The sequence below is a fragment of the Lepisma saccharinum genome, chromosome 25 (assembly GCF_977018435.1).
Source record: "Lepisma saccharinum chromosome 25, izLepSacc3.1, whole genome shotgun sequence".
NCBI classification, from domain to species: Eukaryota; Metazoa; Arthropoda; class Insecta; order Zygentoma; family Lepismatidae; genus Lepisma; species Lepisma saccharinum.
The window spans coordinates 20,505,122-20,525,640 of NC_139253.1; the positions used below are offsets into that span (position 1 = coordinate 20,505,122).

General features: G+C 38.1%; 1 protein-coding gene across 2 annotated transcripts in view; it reads left to right on the forward strand.

The window, feature by feature from the left end:
• Positions 1-20,519, forward strand: part of GCS2alpha (glucosidase 2 subunit alpha) — an 89,439-nt gene that overhangs the window by 65,678 nt on the left and 3,242 nt on the right. For both annotated transcript variants that reach the window (XM_083111749.1, XM_083111750.1), the window contains exons 12-16: positions 23-272; positions 3,708-3,859; positions 11,054-11,167; positions 12,571-12,680; positions 17,963-18,078. In XM_083111749.1, the coding sequence (XP_082967875.1) occupies positions 23-272; positions 3,708-3,859; positions 11,054-11,167; positions 12,571-12,680; positions 17,963-18,078 (742 nt within the window). The remainder of the gene's footprint in view (positions 1-22; positions 273-3,707; positions 3,860-11,053; positions 11,168-12,570; positions 12,681-17,962; positions 18,079-20,519) is intronic.

Sequence of the window (20,519 nt, forward strand, 5' to 3'; positions counted from 1 at the left end):
ACCCGAACTTTCCTTCTGTTAGGCAGCCGCATTCCAGCCATTTTTTAGAAGCCATGCTCACATTGACACCAAGAGAAGGGAACCATGGGTCTTTGAAGAACACTACAAATTGATAATACGAGAAGCAATCAGGAAGCGTTATTCATATTTACCATACTGGTACACTCTTTTCTTTGAACACGAAGTAACTGGAATGCCTGTGATGAGACCTTTGTGGGTGGAGTTTCCTGATGAATTAGCTACCTTTGCAATCGATGATGAGCATCTTGTAGGTAAGCATTAATTGTGTATATATAGACTTGCGAATCCTAGGAGCAAAAGTTTCCAAGCTTAGTGACATTAGGTAGTCCTTATTGCATGGTCTTATCCAGGATTTCCACAAAATAAAATCCCTGACTTTTTAAAGACCAGTATGAAGTTTTCGCTGATACCAATAAAGTACAGGTATAAAATTTATTGATCTGATGTAAAATTGCAGATTTTCCCAGAAGTACATGAATGGTTAATTTTAGATATATTGAATAGGTAACGTTATTCGTAATTTTACCACCGGCCTCCGTGGAGGAATGGTTAGCGTAGTGCATTATAACACCAGTGGTGGGTAACGTCGTCGCCTTGTAATCAAGGGGTCCTGGGTTCGATACGTGGTGGAGGCACAATTGGTTCGGATCCCACTTTAAACTGTAGGTCCAGTCCCGATTAGCCTTCCTGTGCATAAAGTGGATTTAAAACAACAAATCAATCAATCAATAACACCAGTGGTCCTGAGTTCGAATCCTGGCTTAGGCATGGGTATTCTTTTGCGAGTGTCCCTTCATCAATTTCATCATATCATTATCACATCCTCATCTTCATGTTTAGCCAAAAGTGGCAGAAAAGTGAAATAATATAAACTGAAAATCAATGGTAATGTTACCAATATGCTATATTGCGCAACACTGATAAGAGTATTAATTAACCTGTTCATTCTCTTCTTTAAACTACTTTTTTTTTTGTATTAAATTAAGGTTTATAAATATGTGAAAAATGTGTAGTTATTGCATGGTCAGAACTTCGTATTTAACATGTCATGACTTATTTTTTTTTAAATTCTGTAAATTTTTTGGAACGGGGAAGTTGATGAATTGACACTATCCAAAAGCTGTCGTGTGCCATGAAGTATCAAGGTTCATTTTAGCATTAAGCATTATCTAGTGTCTATACTTTTATCTATTCTAACAAATAATTTGAAGAGAGCATCTCTTTTCTTCAGGCAAATACCATATTTACTCATCTATAATGTGCACTTCTTCCCAAAAAATTCACACCCAAAAACTGTGGTGCATATTATGCATGGAATAATGCAGACCGTGTGGGTCATTCCATGATATTGTGACACTTGCATTGATTTTTAATGTTTATGGAACCCTGTAAAGAAGTTTTGCAGTTTACGAATATGGCAACAGTATTCCATTCAAGATGGCAACACTAATGTGCAATACGAATGAAATGAGATCATCACCAAATGAAGGAACTTTCTGATTTTAATGTACTTTGGATTCTGATTTTAATATACTTTGGATGAAAGAAAAGATAAGGAAAAAGAAAATAGTAATTAAAATGTATTACTAGCCAAATATGACTTATAGGGAGTGTGTAAATGTCTTGAAGAAATCTTCTACTGCTAACTGCTAGTTTGAGGGTCCTGAATGTGCCTCTTATAAATGTTACATTAGTCATCTGAAAAGTATATATTTTGAATTTTTTTTACAAAAAGTAAGGAGGAAATGAGCAAAACCACATATAAAAGTTTAAAGGTCATTTTTACTGTGTAATGTAATGTTCTACGACACACAGAAAAGCAGTGCGATTCTTGCAGAACTTTTCGTCACATGGGATGTATATCATCAGTATTTCTCTGGTGAGAAATAATCTAAAATAACTTCCTGAGCACTGCAAATCCATAACATTATTTTGATCTCGCTTTCTAATATTACAGAATAAATTAGGTGGTTCAAGAGGAAGCTTTGCGATGCTAAACACAGTGGAGGGTGAGGGGGGAGGTGGCATGGGTTGTTGACTTCTTTACACAAGAGGATATTCTCCTCTTGGTCCACATAGCAACAGCTTTACTACCCACAACTAAGAAAGTCATTTCTTAAGCCTGGATTATACTGCGCGTTATATACGAAATGTAATTTTTGTTTTGTCACTTTTTCCCGTGAAAAACCAGGGTGTGCACTCATAAATGCGGTAAATTACTCTTTTTTGCTGCTGGTGGTGATTAGAAATATTGAGCCCTCGGTTTGCGTGCTTGTAAAATTGTACTCCATCGGAGGAAAAAAGTCAAATATAGCTCATTGGAAAGCTACAAGTGTCGGCTTTTAGACAAAAGCAAGACAAACTGATTTTAACTCTGTCTGTTCTCTATTTAGACAAAAATGTTCGTAAAAGTGTAGTTTTTCGTGTGTTTTTAACATAAGTCAAATTCAATTGTGTGTAGCTTTGTGTAAAACCGTCGTAAAAATATATATTTTTTTGTGGAAATATCTCAGCCAAATGTAATGGTACTTTCATCTGTGGAACAGCCACAATTAATGATTAATTATGATGTTGCAATCTCAGTAATGGTCAGGCCAATGGTCATGAAATGCATATCAAAATGATGGCCATGGAATAAATATCAAATGTCCATATCTCATTCTTGCACACTGCGAATTGAAAACAACAGAGAGAATTGTTTTTTGCGTAATTCACATCGTTGCTAAGAATGCACGTGGAGCAAGTGAGCTTTGTTTCCAAACATCGCCGCTTTCTCTTTAAACTCCGCATCCAAGCAGCTTTGACATGGGAAATGAGCCGACACAAAGTGTTGCACAAAGGAAAACATTGTAGAGATGCCAACATTTTCTTTTGTCACGTTCCTGCCATGAATTATTGACTGAACTCCCACGTTTCCATAATAATTCTTACGTGCATTCTATCCAGGAAGTCTGTCTCTCACAAGTTTGCGTGTTTGTTCGTACGCACAGTATTGAGTGATGGCGGTTCTGTGAAGTAATTTTTTTGTTGCATGAAAATGGCAAGACTGTATCATAGTGGAGCAAAAGAAATTATAGTGCCAAGGGATATTTCGACCAGGAGAAACGAATGGGCGCATCTCACGACATAAACCAATGTGTCAGGTGCACAGCGGAGTGTTTTGGGGGGATATGTCAGCACAGTGAAAAAGGTGTGCAAAGAAAAAAGGGAACAACAAAAAGTTTTATCAACTAGAAAGGAAGGAAAAGGATGACCCATTATATTCTTTGAAAATTTATTAATGTTTGTAGTCCTGTCTCTCTTAATGAACCCACAACTCCTTGCTTATTACAAGAGTTGTAGCTGTGAAACACCAAAATATAAAAGCAACATTTCAGGTGGGATGTATAGCATAGTTTATGCATTACTATCGCTGATACGCAGCTATCTGTTTCCCTTTGTTATGAAATCGCTGTATACAGCAGGTGCGTTATTATTGTATACAGAGAAGACTGGATCTCTCATCGACTTCATTCAAATCGTCCACATCGAACATCATTGTACTTAATTTATCTACTTAAATGTGAGACATAAAATAATACTGGGCAACTGAAGTTTTGGTAAAATGTGGATAAGCTTTTTTGTTTAAATTTACATTTTACTTGTATTTGTGAGTAATACTATTTTTAAATTTTCTTTTCCTAAAGGCAATGCATTACTGGTTCACCCTGTGACAGAACAAGGATCAAATGAAGTTACCGTATATTTCCCTGGGAACAATGAGATCTGGTATGACATTGATACATATGAGAAAATAGAGCACAACGGACCAAAACGCATAGCTGCTGATTTGAAAAAGGTACAGAACTTCTTCGCTTACTTAATTTTCAGATGTTTTTTTAACATTGCTACTGGTGTCTAATAGTAGTTTTAAGACAAGAATGAAACATTGACTTTTCAGAAGCCTGTGGCTAAATATATAGAGTAAGTGTAAAATCTTGAGAAATTTTATAGTATTTTAATAAATAGTTGAAGGGGAATTTAGGCACGTAAATGGAAAATTGGCCTTCCACTGTAATCCCTTCAACAAAAAGAGGTTAAACCATAGAGATATACAGGTTGTTCACTTTATATCTGACAATTTTTGACGGGTACTCACCTTAAGAGATACCGCACCGCCACCACCGATCATGTTCTATTGGACGCCCAGCATTGTGGACTATCGCCTGGCATCGCAGTTTCCATTGCAGCAAGCTCCGGCGCAGGACAGGCGTGCGAATTCTGTCCCCACTCCTCCCTGCAAGCTTTCCATAGACCATCCAGGGTGTGCAGGCGGCAATGTTGAAGACGTCGTTTCAACAGTCCAAATGCGCAAAACTCCATTGGACTGGCATCTGGGCTTTTCACAGGAATGTCTTCAAACGGAATGACATGAATTCCTAATTCCTCTGCCATTTCGTGATAAAAACGTAGTGATGTTCTGGCGGTATGACCTGAAGCCTTGACCATATGGATCATCACCTGGTTCGCGTCTATTCCATACAATTGTGGGTTAAGGGCGGGAGCTGCATCCCCCGAATTTCAATGAAAAAAAATATAAAAATGTGGAGTTTGCCCCTTCTTCTCCAGCTACTTTGGGGATAAAAACCGGAACTTTTGCTTTTTTTTTCAAAGAATGGACCTTCCGCAACAGAATGAAACTTGATTCATGTTTGTGGGTGCAATATAATTTGAATAATAAGGCAAAACGTAAAACTCTGTTTTTGTTACTCAAAACAGCAAATTTTAGCCAATTTGAATATTATTCATAAAATTGTTATAACTCTGACACTATGGGACCAATCTACTTCGGATAACTTTTGTTTTGCAGGTAGAACATCAGTGCATGCAACCATGTAAAATTTGGATGCCCTAACCGTGGGAGGGGGGTTACGGGTGGGTGCTGCATCCCCAAATTTCAATTAAAAAATATAAAAATGTGGAGTTTGCCCCCTCTTCTCCAGCAACTTTGGGGAGAAAACCTGAACTTTTGCTTTTTTCGTTCGCACTTGCATCTTGTGAAGCTACTGTGAATCTATTTCTTCCCTGTTGATTCGGCTCTTTGTGGAAATATGTCCAGAAGGAAACGATTGTGCGTTAGGGAGATCGATGAGCTGTTATATGATTCACAGACACTGCTCAAAACCGATTATGGCGAGGCCTTTCCTAACGGAGTGGAGGGAGCCTTTGCAATCCTTTGTTTTGTCTATACTTCTGGATTGACTCACGCTTCTGCCCTCTGGCTATCGTCAAGCTTCATTGCATATCTAACATAGAGGCGACAGAAAGCTGACACCGCCAAACCTCATCCAATCCCCCCTCTCCTTGACCCCCCCCCCCACCGCCACTTCTTCAGCTGGATTACCAGGTCCAAACACAAAGAAGAATGTGTGCCTTACAGTGCTAAATTGTTCCCGAACGAACTGTCAGTGTTTCAACCTCAATATACAAATATAAGTGTGGCAAACCCTAGATAATTGTATCTAAAGCTCTTTGTTGCACATCTGCAACGGCGTCCACAATGGACATCCTTTTTTTGTTGCATATTTCAGGGTGGCGACAAACCTGGAAAACGGGAAAAGTCAGGAAATTGTCAGGAAATTTCGTCTTCATTGACTTCGAACACTCTTGTGACGAAAATTGTTATAACTCTGGCACTATGGGAGCAATCTACTTCGGATAACTTTTGTTTTGCAGCTAAAACATCAGCGCATGCAACGGTGTACAATTTGGAACACCGGACTGAGGAAGGGGGAGCTTGGGGGGCACGTCCCCTGAATTTCAATGGAAAAAAAACAAAAATCTGGAGTTTGCCCTCTCTTCTCCCGCTATTTTGGGGAGAATGCGCGAACTTTAGTATTCTTTTCAAAGAATGGACATTTCTCAAGAGAATGAAACATGTTTTATGTTCTTGGGTGCCATACAAGTTGAATAATAAGCCAAAATGTGATTATTATTTTTTTACGAAAAATAGGTAATTTGCATTTTTGGAGGAAAATTGTTATAACTCGGGCACTAAGGGAGCAATCTACTTCGGATATGTTTTGTTTTGCAGATAAAACATCATAGCATGCAACCGTGTACAATTCAGAACGCTGAACCGAGGAAGGGGGGGGGGGTGCAACCCCCGAATTTCAATGGAAGAAACAAAAATATGGAGATTGCAACATTCTTTTGAAAGAATGGACATTTGTCAAGAGAATGAAACATGTTTCATGTTCTTGGGTGCCATACAAGTTGAATAATAAGCCAAAATGTGAAACTGTTTTTTACGAAAAATAGGTAATTTGCATTTTTGGAGGGAAATTGTTATAAGTTGGGCACTATGCTAGCAATCTACTTCGGACAAGTTTTGTTTTGCAGCTAAAACATCAGAGCATGCAACAGTGTACAATTCAGAATGCCGAACTGAGGAAAGGGGGTTTGGGGGGAGCGACTCCCGAATTTAAATGAAAAAAAAAATCTGGAGTTTACAACCTCTTCTCCCACTATTTGGGAAGAAGGTGCGAACTTTAGTATTCTTTTCAAAGAATGGACATTTCTCAAGAGAATGAAACATGTTTCATGTTCTTTGGTGCCATACAAGTTGAATAATATGCCAAAATGTGATTTTTTTTTTTTAACAAAAAATAGGTAATTTGCATGTTTGGAGGAAAATTGTTATAACTCGGGTACTGTGGGAGCAATCTACTTCGGATAAGTTTTAGTTTGCAGCTGAAACATCATAGCATGCAACAGTGTACAATTCAGAACACCTAACCGAGGAAGGGGGGGGTTGGGTGCGTGACCACCGAATTTCAATGAAAAAAAAACAAAAATCTGGAGTTTACCTCCTCTTCTCCCGCTATTTTGGGGAGAAGGCGCAAACTTTAGTATTCTCTTCAAAGAATGGACGTTTCCAAAGAGATTGAAACATGTTTCAATTTCCTGGGTGCCATACAAGTTGATTAATGAGCCAAAATGTGAAACTCTGTTCGGAAATGTGGCATGGATATGTTGCGGAGAGGGGGGAGGTTGGTCATCAATATGAATTTCCCAGGCTTGCTCCAGACCTGTGTGAGAGTTTCCACCCAAACATAAGAGTATGAAGGTCCAAAAAGGACATTCATTTCGTAATCAACACCATGATACCATACGGTATCATCGGGCCAGTACGATCTTACCATATGGTTGGTATCATCGGAAGAGTAAAGGTTAAGCCTCGAAATATTACGTGGAAAATGCATTGAATTATAATTTTTTCTTGTCCGTATGGGAGTAGTAAGGGGACTTGTCAACAGATAGATGGAGGGGATAAGAGCAGGTGGCGCCATCCGATAGTTGTCGGATGTCGTAGTAAGGCATTTTGTTGGGTAAACTGAAGGAACATGGAAACAAATATGTTCCATTGATACATACGATTTTTGTCGAATATCGCCACCCGACAAAGTATCTCACTACAACATGCGACAGAAATTGCATGGACTGCAACATCCAACAAAAATCGCATGCATAAACAAGAAGAGCTTTAGACTGCAAATATGCTGCTGGAATTTTATTACTCTTCTGGCTCACTTCACCTTATTGAATGTAGCAGTGCTCACGAAGGCTTTCTTTTATCATCCTGATGTATTACTGGTTTCGCACAAGTTAACATACGTTTACAATGACATACAATAACATTGCAATATTCTTAGATATCAAGAAGAATCAAACCAAACGGGATATATATTGAATACTATCACGAAAAAGTGAAACACAAATCTGCATTGGTGAATGTTATAAAAATTGGCAAGTGCATGCTCCCAACCTCAAATTTACTGCAACACTAGTATTGCAATGAAATTAACGCCACTCTCTGTCCTGTCTGTTTAATCTCGTGAGAGATGGTCTTAAATCGCTCACTGAGTGAAGTTAATGTCCAATATTATGAAATAAAATACTAATAATAAATACATAAATATTTTAATATCATATTTACTCGAATCATGCAATCATAACAGCAAATCACTTCCTTCAAGAATTGACTTTTCTCTGCCAGCCCTGCTAGATTTTCACTTTCCATGTACTGATTTATACTAGGGGTGGCCAGAAAGTAATTTCCAATTAGTAGGTACATTGATTTTTCGCAAACGCCAAAACCGTGAAAAATGGTAATTGCTGCGAAATTATGTTTAGGAATGTGCAGTGATGTCTGGACACATTTTTCGCCTGTTCAAAATATCGAAATAATGCGAATTTGGCAACAAATGCGAATTGTTGGAGTTTTTAGCGATTTTTTTTAAAGAATTGTGTCCTAAAACAACGAAAAATTCCATGAAATCCAACATCCTTGTCTTTTCCAGGCCATGTTTGTGTACATGGAACATGCAAGTTTTCCAACATTTAAACTATAGAGTTATACGTACGTGGAATAATTCTGACACCCACATTAAATCATTTATTTCCCACGATTTTTTCAACTTCTATCAAAACCATTTGCATCACAGAGCAAAGTGGCAGGGTTCTAACAGGAGATCGATTGCGTATCTACCGTCACACGGGAGTCACATCTTCGTATTTGTTGCACGAGATATGTTTTGAATTACCAAGCTAAGTGCGCACTATCGGTATTTGTCGAGCGAGTAATACTGGAGCTCAGTCGTTAGGGCATCGGACTACTATGCGAGAGACCCAGGGTCGATCCCCTGCGAGGGAGAATGGGGATATTTTCCACCTATTCAAACTGCTCTGGCACCCACCCAGCATCATATGAAGCTAGTATCTTGAGGAAACTTTGAGGGATAAAGGTAGCCAGGAGTGTGGTACACTTCAGGATGCTGTTCCTCCAACCATCACATTTTTTCCAGATACCATGATGCATTCCTTAAATAGTTAATACTGTCAAATTCACAGAATATAGGTTGAAGGATCTGAATAACTTGAAGGTGGCTATTCCAATCGCCATCTCTGTCAGATGCTATGAGAAATTTCAACAAGTTTACAAGGTAAAGGAATGTATCCTAGTATCGGCACATTTCGAACTTAGTGGCACAATCATTGGAAAATTTCTGAAAGTCATTGTACAAAGTTGCTAAAAGTTCATTAAACTCTGTTGGGCTTGTTTTCACATTCTTAGTTGAAATACTTATTTTCAATTTCTGGGCTTGTTGAATGGTAATAGCATATTTTCCGGTCACATTTCCAAAATGCTGACTATTTCATCTTCAAAATAGCTTCATCAAGATTCAGTAAGACTTTGACCATATGACATAATGACTTCCATTCATTACTGATTCTGCAGTTTTAACACAAACTGATTGTTTTAACTGTGAGCAAACATTCTGCAAACTTTTCAATGATAAGAAAACTGTAGCATGTTCTGTAACTGGCCTGGGGATGAATGGAAGAAATCCCTCATGCATGAGAGGTGGTGTAGCTGTTGATACCAAAGCACGACATCCAGCCCATGCTGGAACAATTAGATCATCAGTTGTATCTTCAGGAATCCCATGTTTAATTAAAGTGATTGCAAATTCAGTTTCAGCATGTATCTTTTCAGTGCTCTCATTACAGAGCAGGTCTTCCCTAACTTTGAAACTTTCATGAAAACGTGGTTTGCTGTCTGGTCTCTTGTAATGTAGAACCCTTTGACATGGTAATTCCTTTATTCCTTTTGTATGTAGTGACTTCGTTGAATAAGATTACTCTGAGATATCCTTGATTTGACTGGCAGTTTTGTTGGATCTGGACAAAAAAAAAATTCTGAAATAAATCACAATCAGACAACTTCAGGAACTATTTTATTTGATTCGTCAACCTTCAAAACATATATTTAGACACCAAAATCATGACTTGAACGGTTTCAGGAGCGGAAATAAAAGCAAAATATTGTCGCTGTCGGCCATTTTGGAAAATGGCATCTAAAACACTCGGTCCAGAATATGGTGATGTCTACCCAAGTTTTTCTGACTCTCCTACATGTATTCTACTAGGTTCCATTGGTTAGACAAATCATAACTAAAATTTTTACGGAACTCTTATTACAGGGACTGTATTAATGAAGGCAAATAGGGTGGAGGGTGTCGCATTCACAGTATTGGTTATTTTTGGAGGTGATATCAGTACTATGCTGCATTTACCTGCTCCCTCCACCAGGTACCTGATTTATTAGAGACTAGGTGGACCCCAGAATACTACATAGACTAGGAACAATTGTGCAAATATTTCAAATTATGGAGACTCGCCTAAAAAAAATGAAAGTTGAAATTTCAGTATGCAGTGGAACCTTTATTTTACATTTTTCAGGGTAAAAAAAAAACTTAAAATCTGGGGAAGTTCTGTAACATGTTACTTTATTGAGACCACAAAGTTTGCTTAATGTGGAAAAATGTAAAATCAGGGTTCCACTGTAACTCAAACCCATTCCATGTAATAAGGGGTCCCGGGTTCGATACCTGGTGGGGGCACAAGTGGTTCGGATCCCACTTTAAACTGTAGGTCCAGTCCCTATTAGCCTTACTGTGCATAAAGTGGACTTAAAACAACAAATCAATCAAATCAACCATTCCATGTAAGAATGACACTGAGTTGAAGTTCAGGCACACTTTGATATAAATAAATCTATGACTAGAAAACTTCTTACGTCACGTGCTGGCAACCTATTTGTTAAAACACTAAAATAACACACAAATAGCACGATAAAAAACACTTCGGAGTTCTTCCAAGCTTTCGACTCCTTGACGGAGTCCTCTGCAGGGCTGGTCGAGGAAAGACAGAGTAGACATCTAAGAACTCCGAAGTGTTTTTTTATCATGCTGTTTGAGTGTTATTTTAGTGTTTTAACAAATAAATAAATCTATTAACAGTTTGTCTTGAAACTGACACATATTATCTGCTTAGTTAGCATTCTTTATATTAATAATGCCTAGAACCATACACACACATTTGGTTACTTGTAGACGTATCTAACTTGATTTTCCTTGTGATAATTTTTAATGCCTTTTATTTTTCATGAAGGTCTATATATTTCATTCAGGAGACTTTCCTATTTCAGATTCCTGTGTACCAAAGAGGAGGAACTATTATTCCAAAGAAGGAGAGAATTAGAAGAGCAGCTTCACTTTCACATGATGATCCATGCACACTGGTTGTGGCCTTGGATAAAAATGTAAGTTTTTATTAAATTCTCCATAGTACTCTTTCCATTCCATATTCGATTTGCTGCGCATAACTTGAGAATTCATGACCAAGTGTCAACGGTGTTGCATCTTGAAGATGAGTTCTGCCCATTTCAAAAACATAATATCTTTGAAATGGTACTTGAGGGGAGGGGGTGATTGTTACAATATTTTGGCTTTAGTGCCAGAGACAGGAAACAGGTAAAGATGATGATAGGAAAATAATTAATGCTACTTACATTTTGAAACAGTTTTTATTATGTGCTGTTATGTGATCGAGCTGGAGGTTAGTGAGGAAGACAGAAAAGGTACAGGGTGCGTAAGGTATCTGAGGACACATTGGAGGTGGTGCTGATCACATCACCTCCAAAATGACTGAGATTGAGAATGTGTTGAACCCTATCTCCACATCCTCTAAATGTGCCTTAATGGCACCATGCTTAGAGGCATGCAAATTTCGTTTTTGACGAAAACACGAAATATGAAATTACATGCTATAATGTTCATTTTTCATGTTTCTGAAGGTGTGAGGTGCATTTTCCTACCCTATTTCGTGTTTTGTCACGAAATAATGAGAAATGAATTGCATAATGCGAAATAGACTCTTAAACACGAAATTTACCGTTTATATACTGACGCGACACTTTCTGAAGTCTGGAGTATCCTGTGAGTTATGCAATTCACGGAACATTGCTTAATTCTGCTGTAAATATTTGAGAAGCAAAAATTGACCCCCTTACACAGAAATAAACTAAATACTCTGGTAACTACATAAATGTTCTATTAGAAGGGATAAGTTTACTTTGTATAATAAGTGCAGTTTTTGAATCAAATTTTGAATTATATTCACAATTTTAAAACCAAAATGTCATTTTATATAGCCCTTTTGATGTGATTATTCACCGATATTATTTACCGCTTTTGAACCTGAAATCGACTCTGTTTTTGTACCGAAATTTGGCTTTTTTATTTACCAAAAATATGTGCCTCTAACCATGCTATATGCATATATTCTATACTTTACCTTTTTTTCAAGCTTCTGATTGGTCACTTATATATTCAAAATTGTACATGTTCTATTGTTGGACCAATCAGATATCTACTTTTCCATTGAGTGCGTAATAATAATGCAGGGTAAGTTTTAAGTAAGTTTCAGCATCACATTTCATTAGTTTGGTCATGGACTTAAGTTGATTACTCACTGTTCCATCTGCCAATTGAGGAACAAGGATATGATGTCGTTAAGAAAAACACTAATGGTTTATTGTATTGAAGTTTAAGAAAATCAGTTTGTACACATTCCAGCATTATGTATGCTTACATTGTAATTATTGGTATTTTCTAGGGCTCAAAGTAATGTGAAATAATAGTACTTTGTGTTGTTGCTTTACAGAACACAGCTAGGGGCACTTTGTACATAGATGATGGTGAGGGCTTTGACTACAGAGAAGGAAAATATTTATATTTCTCGCTTGAATTTAGTGACAAAGCTCTCAAGTCGAGGTAAGATTTTTATTGTAGATTTTTGTCATACTTATGAGTAGACCTCAGATTTTAGATTTTTAACCTATTTTTTCCTTTGCAGGTAAATAAGAAATAACAAGGTATGTCAACGTTTCATTCAAAAATGCAACAACTGACTAAGTTTTATAGTGCCTAAAATAACTTATTTTGCTTGTTAGAACCTATTTTAGGTTTATGCACTTAGGTTTTTATGTACTTTTTAAGGTCTGTAAAGATTTTTGTATCACACAGGTATTATCTTGCTTTTGTACCGAAAAAGTCAACGATTAATGTGTTTGAAACAAACTTTCTGTCGATTTCTCTTCCTCCAAGTCTATGATGTTTTTCAAAGCTCTAAACAAAGCAAAATGTCTGGCACTGTTACCTGCACGGTCCAAAGTGCAAATTTCTTATCTGTGTGGTCTTGCTCACCTTCGCTTCAGTTCTGTGCTTTGTGGTATTCATGCCTTGCAAAGGAACGTTTCTTTTTCAAATTTGCACCACTGACTTTTTGTTGAAATATCATGTTAAATACGTAAGATGATCCTCGCAGACCAACGTGGAGTTTGACTATGGATAACATGAAAAAAAATTGTTATGTATTCAGGGTGGTCATGATAGGACTATGATAAAATTCAACTATAATTCCTGGTTTTAAAGGCAAAATTTTGAATAATTCAAGGGTACAGGCAGATATTTTCTATATTTCAATCTTACGTACTACCACCTCTCAAAAAAAAAAAAAAAACACTCACTCACTCACTCACTCACTCACACACACACTCTCACACACTCACTCACTCTCACAATATGAAAGGTGTGTGTGATTGCAACACACCCAAACATTGAGATTTTGTTTTTTAACAGTTGTACCTAATCAGTATTTTTCCTGAATTTTGATTCATTTTACATTTTTTGGAACCTACTTGAGGCTTTTTTTAGCCTAATTTTATGATTTTTAGAGCCTATTTTAGGAACCTAAAAGCACTCTTTTTAGAACTTAAAAATCTAAGGTTACAGTTTATGCTTTGGAAGACTGACTATATGGTATAATTGTATGTTACATTTAGTAAGTGCTGTATTTTTTTTGGTAATTTTCTGTCCATTGCAGTTTTTCAAGCTATGTTCCTCATGTGTGTGTTAGGATGCCTTTGTCAAATGCAGAGCAGTGCACATAATTTAGAAGAATTATGAAGGGCCTGGCATAGAAATGGTTTTATTCACATATGCAGAAGCTTCAGTAGTTTCATTAGGCTGCTCTCTGGCATACTGTCACGAGTTTGTTGTTCTCTGCCTTTCGTAGACACTATTTCTATATGTGGGTTAAATCATAATTCATGGCAACTATTTTTCTTCTTGCAAACAGACGACAACACTAAAAATTAGGGATGGGCCGATATGAAATTTTGGCCGATACCGATAAAGTACCAATATAAAATTTACCGATACCGATAACCGATATTCTACCGATCCGATATAAAATTAGAAATGGTCCTTGAAAAACCTGAAAGGTTCACTGACCTCTTTAAGAAATGTGTGTTTCAAGGTGACTGCAGTGAAAAAGAAGTTGCATATTTAGTCATTTACTTTTTAGAAAGTAGGGCATGGATATTATCCATAGAAATTACAACAAAATGACAGAATTTTGCACTAAATTATCAGATAATAATCGATATATCGGATCGGTAAAATAATCGGTAATTTTACCGATACACCGATATGCCTATATCGGCCGATACCGATAGAGTATCGATTAATCGGTCCCATCCCTACTAAAATCTAAGATTTACGTTTAAAAGTATAGAATGTACTTTCGAAAGAAGCCTCCAAATGGTATATGTGAACAAAGGTGAAGTAATAAGCATGCACCCAAATGCACTTGGTGAGTGACAGTGTTCAAAAATGGAGGTGATGAAGCAGGAGCAATATTCGTACGTTAAAATATCAATTCTCTGCGGCAGAAATGCACGGAAAAGTCATACAGAGATACGGGAAGTACTGTGTGTGCATGCCATGCCCTATCGAACAGTGGATAACCTGTATGAATACTTTGAAGGTTGTTAAACAGTGTAGTCTTGTGTACTTGTTGCTCATACTATAATAAAACACTGTTGTCCAATGTCCTGTGTTCTGCTTCTTCCCTACGAGAGTCTCCTGCATCCAGACTTCATCTGGTGGCTTCATTCGAAGGTTCATTCCATACACTTTCAAACTTATATCTTAGATGTCTCGTGTTGTGCACTATTCGCGAGAAAAAAAATAGTTGCCATGACTTATGACTTAACCCTCGTATGTATAAGGTGCATTCAATAAATAACCGGAAGAGTAGTATAAAAAAATCTAAAATATGACTTGTTGTTATATGTTTGTTATTTGTGACGGCATCTGTAAGCTATTCATAGCTGGGGCTGGCATGCCTGCCTCACGCACGGGATGCTGGGAAGCACTTACACACTGTGTCATGAGATTTTTGTTGAGTGAAGGTGCAAAACCGATAGAAATTCATCGCCACATGACAGTTCAGTATGGTGACAACTGTATGAGTCGATCACAAGTGTAGGAGTGGGCTGAGAAGTTCAAACAGCGCATAACCAGTGTTGAAGTTTCTCTGCATCCAGGTCGCTCTGTCACTGTAGTTAACATGTTAACTTTGTTTTGGGACCACAAGGAGCCAATTCTTGAACATTACATGCCCAGAGGTCATAATGTAAACAGTACCACCTACTCAAACCTTTTGCGTGAAAAACTGAAACCAGCCATTCTGCAGAGACAATGTGGTCTGGTGTCCACTGGTGTGCTTTTGCTCCATGACAATGCGAGACCACTCATTGCCAATGTCACATTGTCTACCATCGAGGACCTAAAGTTTGAGTGCTTACCCCACCCTCCATATTCACCCGATCTCTCACCTTCTGATTGCCACACCTTTGGCCCACTGAAAGATGCACTCGGTGGATTGAGGTTCTAGAATGACGACGAAGTCCAGTCAGCAGTGCACGAGTGTTTACGCACGCATCCAAAAGATTTTTTTCCCTGTGGAATCAGTGTCCTTATCAAGTACTGACATAGGTGCATTGAACTAGTGGGGGGAACTATGCTGAAACATAGTGCTGTAGTTCTTTTCGTGCAATAAATATATTGTTACAACATATTTCCGGTTATATAGTGAATGAGCCTTGTATATCTGAAAGACCAAGTGAAACCACCAGTGAAAAGGCCATAATGCTGCCAAATTTCACCCAATACAAAGTGAAATTTCACTTTGTATTGGGTGAAATTTGTAGATATCTCTGCACAGTGCTGACAAACTCCTGAGTGCTTGGAATACACCTGCCGCAAAATGACTTTGGACCTCGTGAAATGTGCTGTTAGTAAGCAGTCTTATCACTACTTTGTAGCCTTGTATCTATCTAGTGTTGTTTTGTTTTGAACACTGAATTGTTTTTGCATGAACGTATCTGGCAACAGTGCATTACTGCTGATAAGCGAGTTCATTTCATTTCGTATTGTTAGTTGACACAGGAAGGGTGACTTTCTGCTGTAGTGTGTGTGATAAATTGCTGTGTTTTCATGTGGTGCACTTTGTGTTGAATATTTGACTACTGTGCAGGTGTATTTGTGATATGCCGGGAAAGTACTGTAGTAGTGTGGAAAAAGCCAGCATTATTGCATAGCGAAGTGAAAACGTACCGATGAAGATGATATGTAAACAAACAGGTTGTGCTAAATCAACCATAATGAAGGTACTGGCAGCCACCAGAGGACTGCCTCAGACTGTCATCCCAAAGCACAAATTCGGTGGTGGGAGGCAAAGAAAAACAACCAAACTACAGATGCTCTCCTAATGAGAGAAAGAAAGAAAAACCCTCGGCTGACAGCATCAGAACTTAAAAGAAATGCACCCGAGTCTGCTGGAAAATGTTAGTGTTCGCATGATCCAGCATAGTTTACAGAAAGACTTGGATTTGCCATGTTGTACTGCTGCTAAGAAACCACTACTCACTGCCAGCATGAAGAAAGAGCATCTTGCTTTTGCAAAGAAATATGAACACTGGACACCAGCACAGTGGAGGATAGTCATGTTTTCTAATGAAAGCTCATTCCAATTGTTCCGAATGGGAGCTGCTTAGGTTCGACATCCATCATCTTCAGATCGATATGACCCAAAGTATACGGTTCCGACCCTTAGGCACTCCCAGTCTGTAATGGTGTGGGGGTGTTTTTCAGGTGAAAAGGGTAGGGCAGGTTTATATTTGTTACCGCAAAAAGTGACGAACGGAGACCGATAAATCAACGTTCTTAAGTTGATATGCTTCAAATCCACGAGTGTGATCTTTTCATGCATGATAATGCTCCTTGTCACACGGCTAAGAAGGTAAGGAAATGGCTTGAGGAACAACAGATAAAGATGTTAGAGTAGCCTGGGAATAGCCCCAAACTCTACCCAATTGAAAATGGTTGGCATCGTATGAAGCAATTCCTGGGAAAGAAGGAAGATTCAGAACCTACAGACCATCCAAACTGAACTGAAGAAAATGTGGTGCATTGACATGGACTTAAATTACTTCCGAAGACTTAGTGATTCCATGCCCAAGTGCATCCAAATGGTTCTCAAAAGTAAAGGCAACATGACTCCGTACTAATGTATGCATTTTTTGCTGTATCTAATAGCTTAATAATAGCTTTTCACATGAATTATCTATTTTTTGTGCTTTTGTTATGAGGTCCGAAGTCATTTTGCAGCGGGTGTAATACACTAAAAGTTCTTACATGCAAGGGCTTCCAGTAGCCAGACGGTTAGCAACTTCACTTTGCTGCAAGCGATTCTGGTTCAATCTCTGGTTAGAGCTTCAAGAATGTTGGTGCAAAGTTATAAAATGTGAATTTTTTGAGATCTTTGTTTTTGTTTTGGCATTTTGGAGAAGTTCAGTGAGATAACATTTTTTAGTTTTGTTCGATATTTTTTATATTATTACCCTTATCATGCAAATATATTGTGGTACATTAAATTAATATCAGCTGAGCCTTAGAATAGATATTTGTAGGGATGGGCCAATATGAAATTTTGGCCGATACCGATCTGAATTCTGCAATAAATTATAAGATATTTATAGATATATCGGATCAGTAATTTTACCGATAGACTGGTATGCCCTTATCGGCAGATACCAATTAATCTGTCCCATCCCTAGATATTAGCTAGATAAGTAACATTGACAGATTTGTAAAACAAAAAATTGTACAACTTGCAATTAAACAAGGTAGTTTATCTTCTATTCCAGATATGAACATAAAAATGCCTATTATGAAACCAATTCATGGTTAGAACGAGTTGTTATAGTGGGTTTGCGAGACCCGCCTTCAAGTGTAGAATTAGAAAGCAGAAAGAAGCTTGGTGGTAAGTGTAAATCATTTTTAGCTAATTTTTGCACAGTGTTTATTTTTATTCTGTGTCAAACAAAAAGTATATTTTCATTCCATTCATGGCTTGCTGTCACCATTCATTGCCCTGATTGATCACAATATGTGAACCATGTATTATGTGCATGTTGGACCACAGTCCAAATTTTCAGGTTTAATTCACCAGATGTTAATAAGTTTTTAAAGTTCTGTTCTGTCATTAGTTTTATATGTAAAACCTCGTTAATACGAAGTTCAAGGGACCAAAAAATGTCAACTTCGTATTAAACGACTTCGAGTTATCCAAACTTTTCAAGCTGGCGCCTTTTTTTCAGGTGTAAATAAATTAGAGTATAAATTAGCCCCACAAAGGATATTTTATACTTGGTGGTAGCTCAGAAAATAAGCTTTATATGTACTATATAATAATATTGTACGTTTGAAAGGAAGTGTAAAAAATGTTACACAAAATGAGAACACGGAGCTTAACGCGGACACAAAGATTACAAGGAGTCGGTTAACACTATTTATCCTGCGTAGTTATACAACCGGTTATGCACGGGATGCATGTTGTGGCAAAAAGTCTTATAAAAAACGGTATTTTCTTTTAATTGTGCAAAGTTGTTGCTCTTCCACGAAATTCTTACAATTTTAGTTCATAAGAAACCCGTTTGCACCGAGACCTAAGGAAAAGAAAACAATCTCGTTTATTGCAAGAAGTGAATCTTGACAGTAGTCACACGCGAGCAAGAGAAGATTCTCTTGGGAGAGAACATAACCTTTCCCTGGCACAAAACAAAACAAAAAAATTGGGCTCGGGCCTGTAAATTTCATTCTGGTTCGGCTGTCTAAACACATCGTAAAAAAAAGTCACGTATTATTTGCTTCAGTTAACTTCATATTCGCCCCCCTCCCCTTTTTCAGGGAGCAGTCCAAACTCTTCCTCAACTTGCATTGTAATCAACTCTGAAAAAGTAAACATACAACTTGCGATCTTTGCACACAATGTGTATCCTAGGACACATTAAACAGTGCCGCACTCGATAATCACTCTGGTTTGGATCCCACTTTAAACTGTATATTTAGTCCCGCTTAGTTCAGCAGTATAAAATGAACTAAAAACAAGTTTTACGAAACTTGCGTATTTTCAGATTAATCGACAATTTATTGTAGGTTTCAGGAGTATTCTGGACGTCAAACACTCGCTCCGACAAAACGTTTCCCATGCTAATGGTTCTGAAGAAAAGCGGGGATTATATGGCTTTGCGAGATTCAAAACAATGAAGCTTATTCCTTCCCACTGGATGAGTCATTGCAGTTATCAGCAAGCCAGAGGTTTCCAGACGCTAGACTAAACACTGGCGCCAGCTGCAGCGTAAACACAATGAGACCGCTGGAAGTTAGAGCAGCAGGTGGCAGAAGGGAAATCATCGGCATTTTAAAGATAAGGCAGTTGTCGAAGACCGAACTTTTATCAGCAGTGTGAAAAATCACATTACCATGCACACCAGTGGCGGATAATGAGCTGTTGTAGGAGAAGGAAGGGGGTCACTTTTCTTTTACTTATCATGCGGTTTTTGTTCGTTTTAAAGAAGGTTTTCAGAACTGTTTGCTTTTTTTAGACGCCAAAGTAGCCGGTGTGCGCACACGAACAAGAATATCGTGGCCGAAATAATTAGCAACGGACCCCCCCCCCCCTTTTGCTGATAGATAAAGGGGAGAAGTCACTCAGACAACAAAACACTGTTTTGGCAAATTTTATGACCGGCACAGTTGGGAAATGTATGAAGCGGGAAACTGGAGTTGCAACATACGTAAGATCGATGTCAACTTTTGCGGGAAACCTAGATGACAACGCATTAAGCGGGTTGACGATCTTTAGTTGGCCTATGCAGCTTTGATTATCTGTAACAGTTTCCCTTTTTTTTTGAAGTTCTACAGGGCACAAAGAACACGCTTTTAATGAAAGTGGTTACCGGAAGTTGTCTGCTACCAGGCCAAAAGTTGCTCGCTCACGGGAAATTGCTGTATCTCGAGCTCGAGCTCGACTTCCAGGCGCCACGCGTCTTGTATTTTGGAACATTCGTGCGATCTTATCTCGCATTTCTCATCTGGCACTGGTGAATATTTCCAAGGTGGCGCATTCAGCGGGGAAAGAGCTTGACCTCCCATGCACATTGACAAAGAATGTCAATGTCCAGCGGACATTTCGGGCTGCTTCCCTCGAGTTGTCAGCAGCTCTTAGGACAAGGAAACATGTCAAGGTCAAGTTAAAATAACGTCCAAGCTCTTTCCACATTCGATCTTCTCTTGTCGACTTACGCAGGTGTCTACTTCGAATTAAGCGAAACCAGTTTTGCGGAAGGGTCTTGTAAACAACTTCGTATTAAAAATTATCCGTATTTCGATTTATCCGTACTGAAATACATTATAAATCCT